This window comes from Sphaerodactylus townsendi, linkage group LG02, assembly GCF_021028975.2.
Source record: "Sphaerodactylus townsendi isolate TG3544 linkage group LG02, MPM_Stown_v2.3, whole genome shotgun sequence".
Lineage (NCBI taxonomy): Eukaryota > Metazoa > Chordata > Lepidosauria > Squamata > Sphaerodactylidae > Sphaerodactylus > Sphaerodactylus townsendi.
This window is the reverse complement of record NC_059426.1, coordinates 8,737,587-8,756,077: the sequence shown is the minus strand read 5'-3', so window position 1 is coordinate 8,756,077 and position 18,491 is coordinate 8,737,587. Positions and strand designations below refer to the sequence as shown.

Genomic DNA, 18,491 nt, shown 5'->3' with positions numbered 1-18,491 from the left:
GATTCTTCTCCCACTTAACTTGGATTCTCTGCAACCAGCATAAACGTGACTGTCTCCCCACCTCAACTACTATTCCATCCGCATCCCAGGAAATGTAGCTTTAGTCCACAAGTGTCAAACTTCCCATCATCCTCTGCCAGAATGATGCTGGCAGGGGATGATGGGAGCTGTAGTCCATAACATCTGGAGGGCTGTGAGTTTGACACCTATGCTTTAGTCAACTAAGCACAGCTTTGTAGCACAACAGTGCAGCGAGATTTTTCTTTGATTGCTGAATTTCCAACGATTTATGTTGAAGTTCACTTACCGGTATTCGCCCATCACTCCATGTGGTGTTATGGTTAGGAACAGGTGGACCCAAACTGTAGAACCGGGTTTGATTCCCACTCTTCCATGTGAGCGATGGGCTGTTGTGTGGTGAACTGAATTAGTCTCCCCACTCTTACACATGAAGCCTGCTGGATGATGAGCTTGAGCTAGTCACAGTCCTCTCAGAACTCTCTCATCCCCACCTACCTCACAAGGTATCAGTTGTGGGGAGAGGAAGTTGAGAAATGTGTAAAGCCAGTTTGAGATTCCTTACAGTTGAGAAAAGCAAGGTATAAATCCAAACTCCTCTTTCAAGTCTGGAAGAGGTCAGTGTGTCCCCCAGCCTTGCACTGTACAACTTGGGGTCTGGACTTGATAAGTCCCTCCTGGCTCACTTCTGCCCAGACTTCAGTCACCAGGTCGACTGTACCACACCGCTGGATTACTGAGGCTCAGGGGCCAAGTAAGCAGGAAGTGATTTCTCTAGTCCAGCGGTGGCGAACCTTTTCGAGACAGAGTGCCCAAATTGCAACCCAAAACCTACTTATTTATCACAAAGTGCCAACATGGCAATTTAAATGAATACTGAGGTTTTAGTTTAGAAAAAAACGGTTGGCTCTGAGACGTGCGTTACTAAGGAGTAAGCTTGGTGGTAGTCGGTGGCTTTGCTTTGAAGCAACCGTGCAACTCTTCAAACACGTGACTCATGACCCTAGGAGGGTTTGCACAGAAGCAAGTCCCATTGCCAGCAACCAAGCTTACTCCCAGGTAAAGGATCGCGCTTAAGTTCTTCGCATGAAAATCAGTGGGGTTTAACAGCGCTTAACAGGGTTACCTACACTGCTTCCCCAAAACTAGGTCTTAGGTTTAATAATCGAGCCCAGCAGCCCAGGCCAGCCTAGATGTGTTGGGGGGGGGGGGGGACTCTGTGCATGCCCACAGAGAGGGCTCTGAGTGCCACCTCTGGCACCCGTGCCATAGGTTCACCACCACTGCTCTAGTCCCAGAGGTCATCTGTTTTGCTTATTCCACTGGACTGGATGGGGCACTTTTCAAATTGTTCCTTTCCTTTGATGCCTTGCAGGCCCTGAATGGGTTGTGGGGTTTTTTTGCTAATGTTAATTTGTCACGATTCTGCCCTAAGGTGGCCAGCTTGCTCTCTAATGAAGGCTGTATGTTGGGAACAAAATGGGATTCACCTTAATGTTAGCACCGTGGTCAGCGTTGTGCTTAATAAAGGTTAATAAGAGATTTCCCCCATTTTCTAGGAGGCTGGCAAATTAAGTGATGTCAAGACATAACTGACTTAGCTTACTTTGTAGGGTTCTCAAGGCAAAATTGCTCAGAGATGGTTTGCCATTGCCTGCCTCTGGGCAGAGAGAGTTCGGAGAGAACTGTGACTGGCCCAAGGTCACCCAGCAGGCTTCATGTGGAGGAGTGGGGAACCAAACCTGGTTCTCCAGTCTAGAGTCTGCCGCTAAACCACTACACCACGCTGTCTCTCCATTAATATTTACCCTGAACAATTTAAGCAAGCAGTGTTCCTTTTCATTAAAATATTTTCTTGTCATCAACTGAGAATGCTCAAGTACGAACTTCTTCCTGTAACAGTGGTGCTCGCAAGACATTGCAGTAGCTCCTTGTCCACAGTATAGTTTTGACCATTTGTTGCGTGAAAGTTGTGCTTGTAATTTGGAGCATGAGTGCAAATGCTTACGCCGAGCTTTCTCCTTCCCAAGCTGTGCTCCATCGAAGTGACCTGCGAGTCAGCCAGCGTAATGGCGGCGACGCTGGCCAACGGAGGATTCTGCCCTATCACTGGCGAGAGGGTCCTCAGCCCCGAAGCGGTTCGCAACACCCTCAGCTTAATGCATTCCTGCGGCATGTACGATTTCTCAGGACAATTTGCCTTCCATGTAAGTAACTTCCCCCCCCTCCCAAAAAAAAACCTTTCAGTTTTTAAGGGGACTGCACTGAGGTTCAGTCAGGTGGCTAACTTTTATTCTCTACAGCAGTGGACTCTAGTATGTGTGTGAGATCGGCTAAACAGTGTCATATCCCAGAGCAGTGGTGGCGAACCTTTTTGAGACCGAGTGCCCAAACTGCCACCCAAAACCCACGTATTTATCGCAAAGTGCCAACACGGCAATTTAACCTGAATACTGAGGTTTTAGTTTAGAAACAACGGTTGGTTCCAAGGTGTGCGTTACTCAGGAGTAAGCTTGGTGGTAGTCGGTGGCTTTGCTTTGAAGCAACCGTGCTACTCTTTGAATGGGTGAATCACGACCCTAGGAGGGTTTACTCAGAAGCAAGCCCCATTGCCAGCAAACAAGCTTACTCCCAGGTAAAGGATCACACTTTAGTTCGTCGCATGAAAATCAGTGGGGTTTAACAGCGCTTAACAGGGTTACCTACACTGCTTCCCCAAAACTAGGTCTTAGGTTTAATGCTAATAATCGAGTCCAGCGGCCCAGGCCAGCCTAGATGTGTGGGGGTGGGGGGGGGCGACTCTGCGCGTGCCCACAGAGAGGGCTCTGAGTGCCACCTCTGGCACCCGTGCCATAGGTTCGCCACCACTGTACTAGACACTCCTAGGTTGATCCAGGAATGACTTCGAGCAGGGGTGGCTAACCTATGGTGCTCCAGATGTTCATGGACTACAATCCCCATCAGCCCCTGCTGGCCATGCAGGCAGGGGCTCATGGGAATTGTAGTCCATGAACATCTGGCACACCATAGGTTGGCCACCTCTGACTTAACGTTTACTGTGCCACCGAGTTTGCGATGTCCATTCCTGGAGATGTGCCCAGGTCTGTTGTCTCAGTGTTCCTTAAATACTGGAGCACCTGGGAAGCTAGATAGTTACCTGGCATTCAAACTGCTGACTTGCTGGTTTCCAATGTGTCGGAATGTAGCCCCATGTTAGCAGGGAAGACCTGAAGAGGAACAGTTTGGATGTATTGAGAGAACTTAAATTCTCCTTTTATGCTGCCCCGCCTCCGGATCCCTATCTATCTTCTCTGCTCTTTCCATTGGCACATGTGCCATTCACAGCAGAGCAAGGGTTTCTCTTTGCTCCCCCTCTTTTGCCAACCAAAGGACAGACTTGCTCTGCTCCTATCAAAATCCTATGCTGTATATCTCCCAAGGGTTTACTTTTTACTTTGTTCATGAGAACATAAGGAGATCTCAGCTGGATCAGACTGCTGGGCCATGTAGTTCAGCAGCCAGGTACTCTGGAGAGCCGACAACAAGGCACAATGATGTTGCCTCTTGGCACTAGTATTCCAAGGTTGACTGCCTCCGAGTGTGGAGGTTCCTTTTAGTCATTGGCTAGCAGCCAGTGATGGATCTCTCCTCCGTGAATAGTTCTAATCCTCTTTCAATGCCATCTCTGCCTGGGCCATTTACCCCCCTGCTGTGGTAGTGAATCCTACATTTTAGTCACTTACTGAGAAGTATTTCCTCCTTGGAGTGTCGTGGGGGTTTCCAGGCTCTGTGGCCGTGTTCCAGTAGCATTTTCTCCTGACATTCCACCTGCGTCTGTGGCTGGCATCCACAGATTCAGTGATTCCGGCCGTGGAAGCCTTCAACAATATATTTCCTTCTTCATCACCTCAATTCATAGCTCATTTCTTGAAAACCAGCAAGCAGGCCAAATATCTGAGTGTCATCCTCATTTGCAGAGGAGCACGATTACCCCGGTCCCTACAGTAGTATTGCAAGCCCTCTGAACATCACTGATCGACGCTGTCGTCCACTTCTTCACAGGTCGGTCTTCCTGCAAAGTCAGGGGTCGCCGGTGGCATTATCTTGGTGGTCCCTAACGTGATGGGGATGATGTGCTGGTCACCTCCTCTGGACAAGATGGGCAACAGCGTGAAAGGAATCCACTTCTGTCATGTAAGCAAAACGTCCTTGGATTTCCCTCCTCCCAGGCCAGAACTATTGCTTAGCCAGTCTGTATTTTGCGCAGGCCAGAATTCTGCATTTGTCTTCCGGCTTGTATGCTGGCCTCCAGCCTGCTCCTTGGTCTTTCTGATGATTCGGGAATGCGTTTCTGTCCTAAAAGGGCAAAAAACACCAAAAAAAATGGCGTTGGGGGCATGTAAAGGTTTCTCAGAGTTCGCCTAAGAACTGCAGCTCTAGAGCTCTGTTGCCTCGCATGCCGCCAGGCTGCTGAGGTTTGGGGACACATGTTTTTGGTGCACAGAGGGAAGTCTTTTGTGCTTTGTTTTCTGCAGTTGTCCCACTCCTACGGGCTGGCAAATGTAACCCCCTTTGCTGGTCACACAGTCAGTGTTGTTGCGAGTGATTCTGAGGTGGCTTCTTGGAAGAGGGGCAACACTTAAAAATTGCGGTGCTGGGCAGCAGACAGCTCGGTCTGGAGTGCTGTGATTACTGCTGGGTTTTAAAAACGCATTTATTTCCTATATTAATAATACACCTTTCTCGCTAAATTCCCCACTCCTCCACCTGAGTGGCGGACTCTTATCTGGAGAACCGGATTTGATTCCCCACTCCTATAGTCCTGCTGGGTGACCTTGGGCTAGTCACAGTTCTGTCTGAATTCTCTCAGTTCCACCGACCTCGCAAGGTGTCTCTCCTTTCAGGAGAGAAAGGCAGGGCATAAATCCAAAATCAAAGCAGATTAATGCAGTTTAAATCAGTTCATTCAGTACGCTGGGGCATCTGGTAAGCATGTCCCAGGGTGACAAAAATCTGTACAAAAATAGAACTGTACAAAAATAGAGAGAGAGAGAGAGAGAGAGAGAGAGAGAGAGAACGAGCTGGACATTATATGGCCCGCGGGCCATTATCAGACCTGGACATTATACGGCCCGCGGGCCACATCCGGCCCGCCGGATGACCCTGACTGGCCCCCTTGCCGTGATGGGGAGCGAGGCGTCTTTGAAAGCCCCGCAGAAGCTGGTTGCCTTGGCTGCCGGCTTCTGCGGGGCTTTCAAAAGCACCTCGCCCCCCTGCCTTTTGGCCCGGCCCTCCACAATATTTTCTGTTTCTTATGTGGCCCCATGGAAAAAATAATTGCCCACCCCTGAGATAGAGAGATAGCTATAGAGATAGCTATAGATATGTATGTATGTATGTGTATGTATGTATGTATGTATGTATGTATGTATGTGTATATGTGTGTGTATATATGTGTGTGTATATATGTGTGTATATATGTATGTATGTATGTATGTATGTATGTATGTTCAGACCTACCCCCAAACAGGTGTCTCATGGCATCATATCTAAAGTTCTATTTTTGTACAGATTTTTGTCACCCTGGGACATGCTTACCAGATGCCCCACTCATATATATGTGTGAGTGTGTATTTATATTTGCATTAAATACAGATACTGTAGGTATTCCCTTCTTTTCCTTCCTCTCCCTCCAATTCAGTTCAGCCTTAATTACATCTCACACTGTAAATTATTTTGGTTGCCCACAAATTTGGACAGTGCATAATGTCAAGATAACTGGGGCTTTTCTTAATGGTGAGGAAGATAATCCTTATAATTTGTACTTGGTTGGTGGGTAATGCTCAGTTAACATGGGGCTTTTTTAAAGGGTGAGGTAGTTATGCTTCCTAGGGCAATGGATCATGGTAATCCTTAGGTGGTGGAAACATAATACTGTATATGCGGTTTTGCTGTATCAAATAATATGACGGTCTGATCACTGCAGGAGCTGGTTTCTCTGTGCAATTTCCACAATTATGACAACTTGCGGCATTTTGCAAAGAAGCTCGATCCTCGCCGAGAAGGGGGTGATCAGCGGGTGAGTCCCAGGGATTTAGCGATGCCTCAGGTGTCGCATGCATCCTAGTTGCTTCCTGTTCTCTGTCGTCAGCTTGCTCAATGACATGTGCTGCATCAATACTTTTGTCCTGAGTGTACAGACACCCCTTACAGCAGATGCTGCACATGTTGTGTCAGCCGCTGGCTTTTATTGCGCTGCCGCCTTCAACGGCAACCTGGCTCCAAATCCAAATCCAAAACCTTTACTAGGCATAAAACCAGTGTGTGTCAAGAATTCCAAATACAATAAGAAGATCGTTATTGCACAACTTGCAGAACACAGAGTAAAAATATAGCAACAGCTTCAGAGCGTTATTTAGAAGCTTAGCCATTTTTATCTTATCAGAAAGGAGCATAAATCCTGTGGGTAATACAGTTCTCAAATCAGTTCGGCAACCTGGCTCAAGGCAGCACTTTTTGCCACGCGCGTGGGCTAACTTGGAAGAAATCCGTGACAGGATTTCACTTGGCCACGCAGCAGATTTAACTTCCTCCTGGGTCATTGACCGCAAAGAAAACGGGCGAGGCCTTCAGTGTGCTCTGGGTACCTCACGCGGCATTAATTTGTAGGGTTGGAGTGGAAAGGCCCTTCACTGAGTTTTGGTTGGGAACTTGAAACAATATAACAGTGATGGCGAACCTTTTCGAGACCGAGTGCCCAATTTGCAACCCAAAACCCACTTATTTATCGCAACGTGCCAACATGGCAATTTAACCTGAATACCAAGGTTTTAGTTTAGAAACAACGGTTTGCTCCGAGGCGTGTGTTACTCAGGAGTAAGCTTGGTGAAGCAACCGTGCAACGCTTTGAACGGGTGAATCACGACCCTAATAGGGTTTACTCAGAAGCAAGGCCAGCCTCGATGTGTGTGTGTGAGGGGGTGTGTGATTTTCGACTCCCTCCCATGATGAACTCTGTGAGAGCGTGCCCACAGAGATGGCTCTGAGTGCCACCTCTGGCACGCGTGCCATAGGTTCGCCACCACTGCAATATAACATTCCTTATAGAACTGTAATAAACCTCAGGAATTCTTCACTGACAAGATTGTCCCAGAGACGGGCGAGAAAAGAGCCTCGGGACTTTTCTCAGTGCTCAGTTTGGCAGCGGTGAATGATCTTCTCCACCCTCTGAGATTCCTAACTGCAGCCTGAAATTGCAGTAAGAATAAAAAGAACAGAAATTAGAAAGAAATTAAGGTGCTTGTTTGGTAAGGAGCTGGGAATGGAGGTTGCAGTGAAGGATGAAAGGGACTTTGAACTCAAAAGTATTGGCAGGCTGCTCCTCCGTAGCGTTTGTGTTCGTGGCTTCCAGAATAAAGACCAGAGGAGCGGCTTTGGAAAAGTTCTGTAACTGTGTCGGAAAAAGCCTTATGTGTCTGTTTCAAACGGTGAAGAGGCAGCGGAGGGTCACTAAGCCAGCTAGCCCTCCCTGCTAAATATCAGTAATACTAGAATTTCCGCTGGTAAACTAATAAATCATGTATGTTGCTTGAACAACTAGCATTCCTTTGGACCGCTGGACCGCGAAAGCCTACAGTTCGAGCTTGCCTTAAAAGAGACTGTGTGGAAAAAAGTGTCACCCGAGTCAAACGAAGACATCTCCACTACTGTAGTCTATAGAATGGAAAGTCGGGGAGAGCAGAACTAAAGGAGTCAGCTCTGGTTTCAGAGAGTTCATTTTTACTCTTTCAAACGTGCTCCGGTTCCTCTAGGTCAGGGGTGTCCAACTCTGGCGCCCCAGATGTTCATGGACTACGATTCCCATCAGCCCCTGCCAGCATGGCCAGAGTTGGACACCCCTGCTCTAGGTCATGGAGCCCCAAATATTTGGGTTTGATTTTTCACTTTGTTTTTGTTTGATTTGTAAATAATGTTTCAGATACCAAAAATTCGTATCTAATTTTATACAGATTTCTCTAATTGCTTTTTCAGAAAGTACGGTGGGGGGGACCCTGAAAATATGTCCAGTTATGTCTTTTAAAAAATTTAAGCATGTTGTGTTTGTAAGGAATAAACTAGAAAGGGAGTTTCTGTAAAATACTTTTTAAAAATTCAAGTGCAGCAGAAGAGGTGTAATCATAACAAATGGCAGCAGTAGGAAAATAGGAAAATCAGTTCCCAAACAATGGAGGCTACATTTTTCAAGTTGTGAGGATTTTCTGGTTCATTTGGCAAACCATATTCTTCTTGGGAATTGGAGAGCCAGCATGGTATAGTGATTAAGAGTGACAGGCTCTAATCTGGAGAACCAGGTTCGATTCCCTGTTCCTCCACATGAGTGGCTGGCTCTAATTGGCGAACTGAGCTTATTTCCCCACTCCCACACATGAAGCCTGCTGGCAAACCATATTCTTCTTGGGAATTGGAGAGCCAGCATGGTATAGTGATTAAGAGTGACAGGCTCTAATCTGGAGAACCAGGTTCGATTCCCTGTTCCTCCACATGAGTGGCTGACTCTAATCGGCGAACTGAGCTTGTTTCCCCACTCCCACACATGAAGCCTGCTGGCAAACCATATTCTTCTTGGGAATTGGAGAGCCAGCATGGTATAGTGATTAAGAGTGACAGGCTCTCATCTGGAGAACCAGGTTTGATTCCCTGTTCCTCCACATGAGTGGCTGGCTCTAATTGGCGAACTGAGCTTATTTCCCCACTCCCACACATGAAGCCTGCTGGCAAACCATATTCTTCTTGGGAATTGGAGAGCCAGCATGGTATAGTGATTAAGAGTGACAGGCAATCATCTGGAGAACCAGGTTTGATTCCCTGTTCCTCCACATGAGTGGCTGGCTCTAATTGGCGAACTGAGCTTATTTCCCCACTCCCACACATGAAGCCTGCTGGCAAACCATATTCTTCTTGGGAATTGGAGAGCCAGCATGGTATAGTGATTAAGAGTGACAGACTCTCATCTGGAGAACCAGGTTTGATTCCCTGTTCCTCCACATGAGTGGCTGGCTCTAATTGGCGAACTGAGCTTATTTCCCCACTCCCACACATGAAGCCTGCTGGCAAACCATATTCTTCTTGGGAATTGGAGAGCCAGCATGGTATAGTGATTAAGAGTGACAGACTCTCATCTGGAGAACCAGGTTTGATTCCCTGTTCCTCCACATGAGTGGCTGGCTCTAATTGGCGAACTGAGCTTACTTCCCCACTTCCACACATGAAGCCTGCTGGCAAACCATATTCTTCTTGGGAATTGGAGAGCCAGCATGGTATAGTGATTAAGAGTGACAGACTCTCATCTGGAGAACCAGGTTCGATTCCCTGTTCCTCCACATGAGCGGCTGACTCTAATTGGCGAACTGAGTTTGTTTCCCCGCTCCCACACATGAAGCCTGCCTGGTGACGTTGGGCCAGTCACAGTTCTCTCCGAACTCTCTCAGCCCCGCTCCCCTCACAAGCTGTCGGTTTTGGGGAGTGGAGCGGAAAGGGGTTGGCAAGCGCTTTGAGTCTCCTTGAAGGTAGAGCTAGGAGCCCCGTGGCACAGAGTGGTCAGCCACAGAACTTCAGTCAAAGTTCAACTCGCGTCTCAAGTTCAGTCCTGACAGAAGTCGGTTTCAGAAAGCCGGCTCAAGGTGGACTCAGCCTTCCACCCTTCCGAGGTTGGTAAAATGGGGTTAGGTGTTAGACAACTGGGGAAGGCAACGGCAAACCGCCCCATAAACATAACCTAGTAAGCGTTGTGATGTGACATCGCCCCACGGGGTAATGACCCAGGCACTATCTCTGTCTTTTTACCTCTAAAAGTCGATACAAATGGGAGATAAAAACAACTCTCCTCCTTTTTGTTGAACTGTCAACGGGGAAAAAATGTAATATCTTGCTCCTAAAAAAGTATTGAGACACTTCCCTGAGTAGGAGAAAACCAGCTACTTGTGTTTGTCTTCAGACATTTGCACAAAGGTTCGTAATATTCTGTACCAGTTTCTCATGGCTTCCGTTTTCATGAGCTCCTGTGCGCGAGAGTGTGTGATTCCCACTCTCCCTTTTGGTACCTTCTTTAATGGAGTCTTTTTTTGTAAAGAGACTAGAACTTCCCTGTGCGGAAGGGGCATCTCTCACCCATTCCTTCTCCAGCAAGTTGCTGCCCTTGGCAAATGCAGTTCAATGTAGCAAAATGCAAAGTGATGCACATAGGGGCAAAAAATCCAAACTTCACATACAAGCTACAAGGGTCAGTGCTATCCGTCACAGACCAGGAAAGGGATTTGGGCGTCTTAGTTGATAGTTCCATGGGAATGTCAACTCAATGCATGGCAGCTGTGAAAAAGGCAAACTCTATGCTGGGGATAATTAGGAAAGGAATTGATAATCAAACTGCAAAGATTGTCATGCCCTTATATAAAGCAGTGGTGCGACCGCACTTGGAGTACTGTGTCCAGTTCTGGTCGCCGCATCTCAAAAAGGATATTGAGGAGATAGAAAAAGTGCAGAGAAGGGCAACAAGGATGATTGAGGGACGGGAGCACCTTCCCTATGAGGAGAGGCTGCAGCGTTTGGGACTCTTTAGTTTGGAGAGGAGACGGCTGAGGGGGGATATGATTGAAGTGCACAGAGCAAGGAATGCAGACAAGACAAGAAACAAACCACAATGTTGCTGCCACAAGCTAGCTCAGCTGCAACCTCTCTTTTATAGCCAGCCTCCCATTCCTTGTGCAGCAACCTCTTGCAGCTGGGTTACTCTAGTCTGGCTCCTGAAAAGACTCTGCATCTACTCTAGCTCGCCCCATAGCTGCCAGTCTGCTGCTGCATCTCCTCTACTGTAAACTAGCATGCAGTCTCTTCCTGTGTTGCTCCTGGAGCTCTCGAGACACTGGGGGGGGAGGGGGGGTGTCAGGGAACTGTCAGAGTCCCCTCTGGCTCTGTATCAAGGGGCTGAACAGTCTCAGAGCTAAGTTCTTTCTTGGGAATCTCAGAGCTTGGACCTGGCTGTGGAGCCCAGCCTGAACCTGAGGACCTGGTTCTGCAGGAACGTCTGGGTGCTCAGTCTCTGCATCTACAGGTAGTGCCTGAGATTCTGGAACCAACACTGTCCCTTCTTCTCTCTGACCAGGCTGAGCCCTACAAGAGGTGGGGGGGGGGTAGGCTTGTACCCTGCGGTAGTTTACAGTGCAATTCTAAGCAAACGAAGTCCAGTCGGCACTCTTCAGAAGTCATTTTCTCCTCTCCTTCTCCCACCTCTCTTTCGTGGAGATGGATTCTTCCCAAAGCATGTTTCCTAAAGCCGGCTATTCTCCTACTGTGAGTTGGGACCCAACAGTGTGTTGTGGCTCTTATAGGCGGGTCCGGAGGAGAGTGGGAGCGGCAGAGGTTGGTTTGTCTCTTTACAGAGAGCAAAATGGCCAAGAAATAGTCTTGCATATTTAGAAATACAGAATAGAAAACATACATTGAAAAACCTGTTAATCCAATGTGAGATTCCCGTGTTTTGTGTCGTGGTGGGGGGAAAATAGTGTGGAGTTCCTTCTGTTTTCGGCACCTGCTCACGAAGCAGCTTTAGAAGGGCAAATTCTGATCTGGAGGACGCAGTTGGATTCCCCACTCGTCCACATGAGCGGCAGACTCTCATCTGGTGAGCCCAGTTTGTTTCCCCACTCCTACGTATGAAGCCTTGGACCAGTCACAGTTCTTTGAGAACTCTCTCAGCCCCACCTGCTTCACCAGGTGTCTGTTGTGGGGAGAGGAAGGAGAAGGAGTTTGGAAGCCGCTTTGAGATTCCGTAGCAGGAGAGAAAATCGGTGTAAAAATCCAAACTCTTCTCATTCAAGAAGTTTGAAATCTTCTGTCTTCGGGATCCCAGCCCAGCTCTTTGAAGAAGCCTGCTTGGCAGTCACCCTGGGAGGCAAGGAGAGTTGGCACGGAAAGTTTCTAGAAAGAAATCAGGCTCTGACCACATTTCTAGTAACGTCAGAGTGGGGAAGATGGCTTCCTTACCCTTCATCTCAAAGTGTTTGGCGGAGGCCGGCCTTGATGGCATAGGGAAGTTGCATTCGGCAGAAGAAATGCCCTCCCACTGATGTGTTTGCTGATAGAGCCGATTATTTGCCTTTCCTTCACATCTTAAATTTCCGTGTTGTCGTCCCGGCAACAGCCCCTCCAGCAAAACGGCGTCTCCATCTGTGGAGGGCTGGAGGGAGATTTTTGCTGGTCTCCCCTACACCAGGGGTAGCCAACTTATGGTGCTCCAGATGTTCATGGACTACAATTCCCATCAGCCCCTGCCAGTATGCTGGTCGGCAGGTGGTGGGCGTGGCGCACCTGGGAAGAAGTCGCAGGTTTCCTTGCTGACCCTGCGCATCCTCATGTTCTTGTGAGCTCATCTGGGTCCATCGGTTGGTTAGACAGACGGCATAAAGCGTCTCTTTTCTCTTCGACAGTTGATTAAATCAGGTCCAGAGATTTCAGATATTTTGCTTCTTAACTGAGCTTAAGAGTGATGCGGGGGGGAAGAATTAGGACTAGTCAAAGGAAACACTTCTTCACGCAACGTGTGATTGGTGTGTGGAATATGCTGCCACAGGAGGTGGTGATGGCCACTAACCTGGATAGCTTTAAAAGGGGCTTGGACAGATTTATGGAGAAGTCGATCTATGTGGCTACCAATCTTGATTGTCTTTGATCTGAGATTGCAAATGCCTTAACAGACCAGGTGATCGGGAACAACAGCCGCAGAAGGCCGTTGCTTTCACCTCCTGCATGTGAGCTCCCAAAGGCACCTGGTGGGCCACTGCGAGTAGCAGAGAGCTGGACTAGATGGACTCTGGTCTGATCCAGCTGGCTTGTTCTTATGTTCTTATGTTCTTATGTTCATAGCCAGTTGGCCATGCTGGCAGGGGCTGGTGGGAATTGTAGTTCGTGAACATCTGGAGCACCATAGGTCGGCCACCCTCCCTACACTGTTGGGCCCACTGACCTGGAGAGCCGCAAAGATGGCTTGAGACGGTGGCCCAGGAGGATACTTGGTGGGGGAGGAAATTGCCTCCCCGTAATGGCACTGCACTCTCCCTGCTTAGGATCCATGCCACGGTGCACATCCCCTCACAGACATGCACGATTCCATACAGGTGTGGTTTTCATACCTAAAGGCGAGTGAGCATCCCTTCTGAAGAATGGCAGTTTGCCCAGAGAGCTCACTTGAAATTTTGAAGCAGGCTTTTTTTATTCACAGTCAGAGTCAAGGAATGCTCGGTCAGAATCGATTGAAGCAAGAAACGCTCGACGCTTTTTCGCAGGAAACGGTCCCCTAAAACACCCCTGTAGAGTAGGATGTGAGATTAGTCTGCTAATGGCTGCATTCCAGTGAGGATCCATTTTGTTTTATGATCAAGCCCACAATCATGGTGTTCACGTTTGGCAGGACAGTCAATTTTTTTGGTCATTATATCCTTAATAAATCTTCAGTGAACATTTGTGTTAATGGTAACTTGTGTTCGTGCTGTTCAACCAATTTATTTTGTTGTGTTTTTTCCCCTCCCTTTGTCGGCATTGTTAGTGCTCCCCTCAAATGTAACCTTTGTTTTGGCCCGCGTTGTATGCTTTTTGCCTGGGTTTCAGCCGTCTGTTGTGTGTTCGTACTTCATTTGCATTGTCATGTTATTCATGTATCCTCAGTGTGCAAGCTGTTGTATTATAATAAATTTATTTTAAGCCGATCCATTTGTATACTTTTTTCCTTTTTAACCACATCTTGAAGCATAGCTTGCAGCTTGGAATAACACCCTTGCCGGATTTTTTTTAACGTTACTGATTTGATTCTTTATAAAATCCTGTGTGAATGTGATCATTGGGGATGTCACATTTAATTTTCAATTACACTTGAGTAAGAATTCAGTTGCTTGTTAGTCTGATTTTGATGTCATCTGTGGCCCTTTTCAGGGGTTTCTGTTTTTCCATGTAGCCCAAGGACCGTGTGAAATTTCCCGTTCCCTTTTTTTTTCTGTTCCCTTCTTACCACACCCCTTTTTACCACACCCCTCCCTAAACTAGCCCTGAAGACTGGGGCAAACAGCTGAAATGGTATAGAACAGTGATGGTGAAACGTTTTGAGACCGAGTGCCCAAACTGCAACCCAAAACCCACTTATTTATTGCAAAGTGCCAACACAGCCATTTAACCTGAATACTGAGGTTTTAGTTTAGAAAAAAAGTTGTCTCCAAGGTTCGCATTACTCAGGAGTAAGCTTGGTGATAGTCGGTGGCTTTGCTTTGAAGCAACCGTGCAACGCTGCGAATGGGTGAATCAGGAGGGTTGAGAAGCAGGCCCCATTGCCAGCAACTGAGCTTACTCCCAAGGTAAAGGATTGTGCCTTAGTTCTTCCCATGAAAATCAGTGGGGTTTAACAGCACTTAACAGGGTTACTACACATTGTGTCCAGCGGCTCAGGTCAGCCTAGATGTGTGTGGGGCGATTTTCCACCCCCACCCCTCCGACGAACTCTGTGCATGCGTGCCCACAGAGAGGGCTCTGAGTGCCACCTCTGGCACCCGTGCCATAGGTTCGCCACCACTGGTATAGAATATGGGGAGTGGGTATGTAGACAAATCAGTTCTCTTTTGTGCCTGAGCGGAAATGTCTTCTGCTTGCAAGCCAGACTCTCTGGTGTTGTATGAATCAGCGTGTTGCCACTTGGTTCATAGGATTCTGAGTCGAACCAAGCATCCGCCTGGACTTATGTCATCCTCCAAGGAAACAACATTCACATGTGAGCAAGAACTGATCACACAGATGAACAGTCCCTTTTCACGTGTTGTTGAAAGCTTTCACGGCCAGAATCAACTGGCTGTTGTGGGCGAAACATTAAGCACAGAAACTGCCAGGCCACAGCAGCGCAGCCCGGAAAACCCACCATAGCTGATCCCTTTCCACTTTGAAGAATGTGTTAGTGAGAAAGAAAAAAACACACACACACACACACACACACACACAAGCTCATGAAAGTGAGCGAGAATTTGTGTGTTTGACAGAAGCGGCTGTGATGAAAATCCTTCCCCCCCCCCCCCAGTGGTCAAATGTGCCTTTCATCTGTGGGCATTTCCCAAATTAGGACCATTTCTGTATACCCCCTACTTTGTTTTAACAGACTAGATCAGTGGTTCTCAACCTGAAGGTCAGGACCCCTTTGAGGGGGTCGAACGACCCTTTCACAGGGGTCGCCTAAGAGTCTCTGCATCAGTGTTCTCCATCTTTAAAATGGATAAATGTTAGGGTTGGGGTCACCACAACAGGAGGAACTGTATTAAAGGGTCGTGGCATTAGGAAGGTTGAGAACCACTGGACTAGATGTAAATGAAAGCTGTAGCAGAAAAGATTTGTCAGAGATGTGGAAAATGGCGTTAGTGAATAGAAGAGGGAGGAGATCTAAGGAAGGCAAGATATATTCATTTATTGGATATTTTCCTAGGTCTTGATACATACATGTCATTGAATATTGTGGCAATGAGTGTGCTTAGTCACTCTCTCTGTTGTGAGTATCTTAAACAATGCTTTAGGAAGTATATTTCACAATATAAAGCTGTCCTTCCCCAGTAAAAACTAGAGGCCATCCTCTACAAAAAAACTGAGCATTATATCCTATGGTATCAATATCATTTTCCATTGTTCACTGGATGATGTTTAAAGATGTATTTAAACTGCGGAATTTACAATTTAAAGAATTTGTAGATGGTGATCAAAAATGAAAAAAAAAAACAACTTGGTGGCTAAATCTGTGGATTCTTAAATCCAGAGGGTGGTGCCAAGGACAGACAAGACACATCTTTCTACAAACCCGAAGCACTCCCCAGCTTTGCAGAGAAATCCAAAATCTCCAAAAACAAACATTGAGTTTAACACATCCCCAATCATAAAAGTGGCACTTGCAGCTTTATGAAACAGATGCCCTCCGCGGCCGTTGCTTGGCGACAACAACAGTATTGCTTGCCTTCAAGTCTTACTGTCTGTCAGAAAATGATCGAGGGCGAGGGAGCGGGTTTTTTTTTAGGTGTGTTTTGGGTTTGGGGGAAGAATTTGTCTGGGCCAGGCCTGTCAGCAATCCCAGGGGCAACTTGCTACCGCACGACTTGCCTAGACCTGACGGCTTGCATACTGTTCAGCAACAACAACACCGTGAAAACCAGTGTTGCATATCCATTAGAGCAGGGGCGGCCAACCTATGATGCTCCAGATGTTAATAGACTACAATTCCCATCAGCCCCTGCCAGCGTGGCCAATTGGGGAAATTAGCTGCCCCCACAAGTCGTTGCAGTTTCCCCATCGCTCAACAGAGCTTGGCAGCCAGCAGTGTCCCACTGGGTCACAGACTACCAGGGAATGCTGAAGGCAGGGCAGATAAGGGAAAATTGGCTTGTGGGTGAGGAGGAGGGAAGAAAGCAGGAAAGGGGGAGAGACCATGGGGCTTGCAGGAAAGGGAAGAAGGAAATACTGGCAGGAAGGAAAACGAGGTATCTCCCTCCTGTAATTCTTCTATTCCTGAATTGTATTACATTTGCAGAATATTGGAGAGCATAATTTAGAGTTGCCCCACTTTAGTAAAACTCATTTGAGGCCCACTTCTAATTGCACATGTACACCAGCTTGTTCTAAATTCAAGATTTTGGGTTCAATGAATTGCCTCGGAGATCGGTTGTATCATCATAAACCGGCCAAGTAAGATACCGCAGTCTTTTCCTGTTTGGTACCTGTCTCTTCACACACAGTCTGTATTTATAATCTCCCAGGTAAGTTTACTGATCTTGCTTGACCGTGACTTCTTTGTTCGGAAAATGGGAAATCGGTAAAAGCAGCGCACACACAGTGCTTGGGATTACTGAATGCAACTGACATCTCAAAACGTGTGGGGATTTCCAGCCATCCAGTTGTGCCTCAATATCTTAAATGTCACAAAAGCTCTTCCAGTGATTTGAGTCGTCAAGATGCTTAATTCTTATGTTTAGGACATTTCTCTTACGATGCTATGAGAAAATATCTGCTCATTTTTCTTCTAAAGCTGCCTCTTTCCTGTCCTCCTTCTCACTTTGTTCCCCTGCTTTCTGGAAAGGCATTTGGACAGCTGCAGAGGGAAATGTTAGGCCCCTTCCGCACAAGCAAAATAATGCATTTTCAAACCACTTTCACAACTGTTTGCAAGTGGATTTTGACATTCCGCACAGCTTCAAAGAGCACTGAAAGCAGTTTGAAAGTGCATTATTCTGCATGTGCGGAATGAGCCTTAGATAGTTGTATTATGATCGCTTTTGGGTCGCAATTCATAGGATCCAGCCAAATTGCTTGGTTACCTGAAAATGCACGGTGAAACCTGCCACTACAAAGGTCTCTTCTGGAATACTTCTGCCAAAAGTTCTTTTCATTCTCTCTGCTCACGAAAGCATTAAATCTATGTTCTTTTCACCCGCACAGTTCTATTTCTCTTGTAGAAAACCTCTTATGTCTACATCTTTGAGTTCCCTCCTTTGATCCTTATCTGAACGTTAATAACATCTGTTCGCTTGTTGAACACAGCTTTTCCAGACTTTGCGTGGTCTTTCTTCACTCCTGACTGTGTGTTCACGCACAACACTTCCTCTTTGACTCAGTTAAGAGAACTTTCCCCCTACGTGTTTGAGGTGGAGTTTTTTTAATTATGGCGTTGGTTTGAAATAAATGTAGCGAGGGGAAAAAGGAGGGGCCCTATTGGCTTTTATTCTGACCGCTAACCACAGAGGCGTAGCTACAAGGAGGCCGAGGGCTGCGCGTTGCACCGGGCTCACACCTGGGGGGGGGGGCAGCAACAATTTCAGATCAATCTCTGCCTCAAGTACAAGGGCTGCAGCTTAATCTCATAGTTTTAAAAGGCTTTCACGCTTAATACGACGTGAAACTTCAGCCGTTTGGTTACAGCGTTGAGGACGGGCTGCAGAATCCAGCGGGCTTCTCCTTAGCGTAGGCGGTTTCAAGATGGGCTCGTAGGCGGGCCCTGATTTGGATGGCCTGGGCTAGCCCGGTCTTGTCAGGTCTCAGAAGCCAAACGGGGGTCAGCCCTGGTTAATACCTGGATACGAGACCACCGGCACTCCCCTCCAGCTGCATTTGTGCGCGGCTGCACAGTCACCGTATTGGGGCCGCACAGCAGGCTCCCCCAGGTGGCTCTCAGTTCTGCTCAGCGTCCGCGACATTCCGCACAGAACCTGGGGAAGGATTAGAGGGGCTATTGGGGACCACTGAGAGAGTCCAAGGTTGCTACGCGGAGGCAGGCAACAGCAAAACACCTCTGTTTGACTCTTAGCTTGAAAACCCTACAGGGCAACCCATAAATTTATTTATTTATTTATTTATTTATTTATTTATTTATTTATGGGTTTTATATACCGCCCTACCCCCGGAGGGCTCTGGGC

At 47.3% G+C, this 18,491-nt stretch overlaps 1 protein-coding gene across 3 annotated transcripts in view; it reads left to right on the top strand.

Annotated features, from left to right (window-relative positions):
* GLS (glutaminase) overlaps positions 1–18,491 on the top strand; it is an 81,974-nt gene that overhangs the window by 52,010 nt on the left and 11,473 nt on the right. For 2 of the 3 annotated variants that reach the window (XM_048486848.1, XM_048486850.1), the window contains 3 exons: positions 2,049–2,225; positions 4,081–4,212; positions 6,005–6,097. In XM_048486848.1, the coding sequence (XP_048342805.1) occupies positions 2,049–2,225; positions 4,081–4,212; positions 6,005–6,097 (402 nt within the window). Of the gene's footprint in view, positions 1–2,048; positions 2,226–4,080; positions 4,213–6,004; positions 6,098–7,618; positions 8,835–18,491 lie in introns of those variants that run through there. The other variant, XM_048486849.1, reaches the window with a different exon arrangement.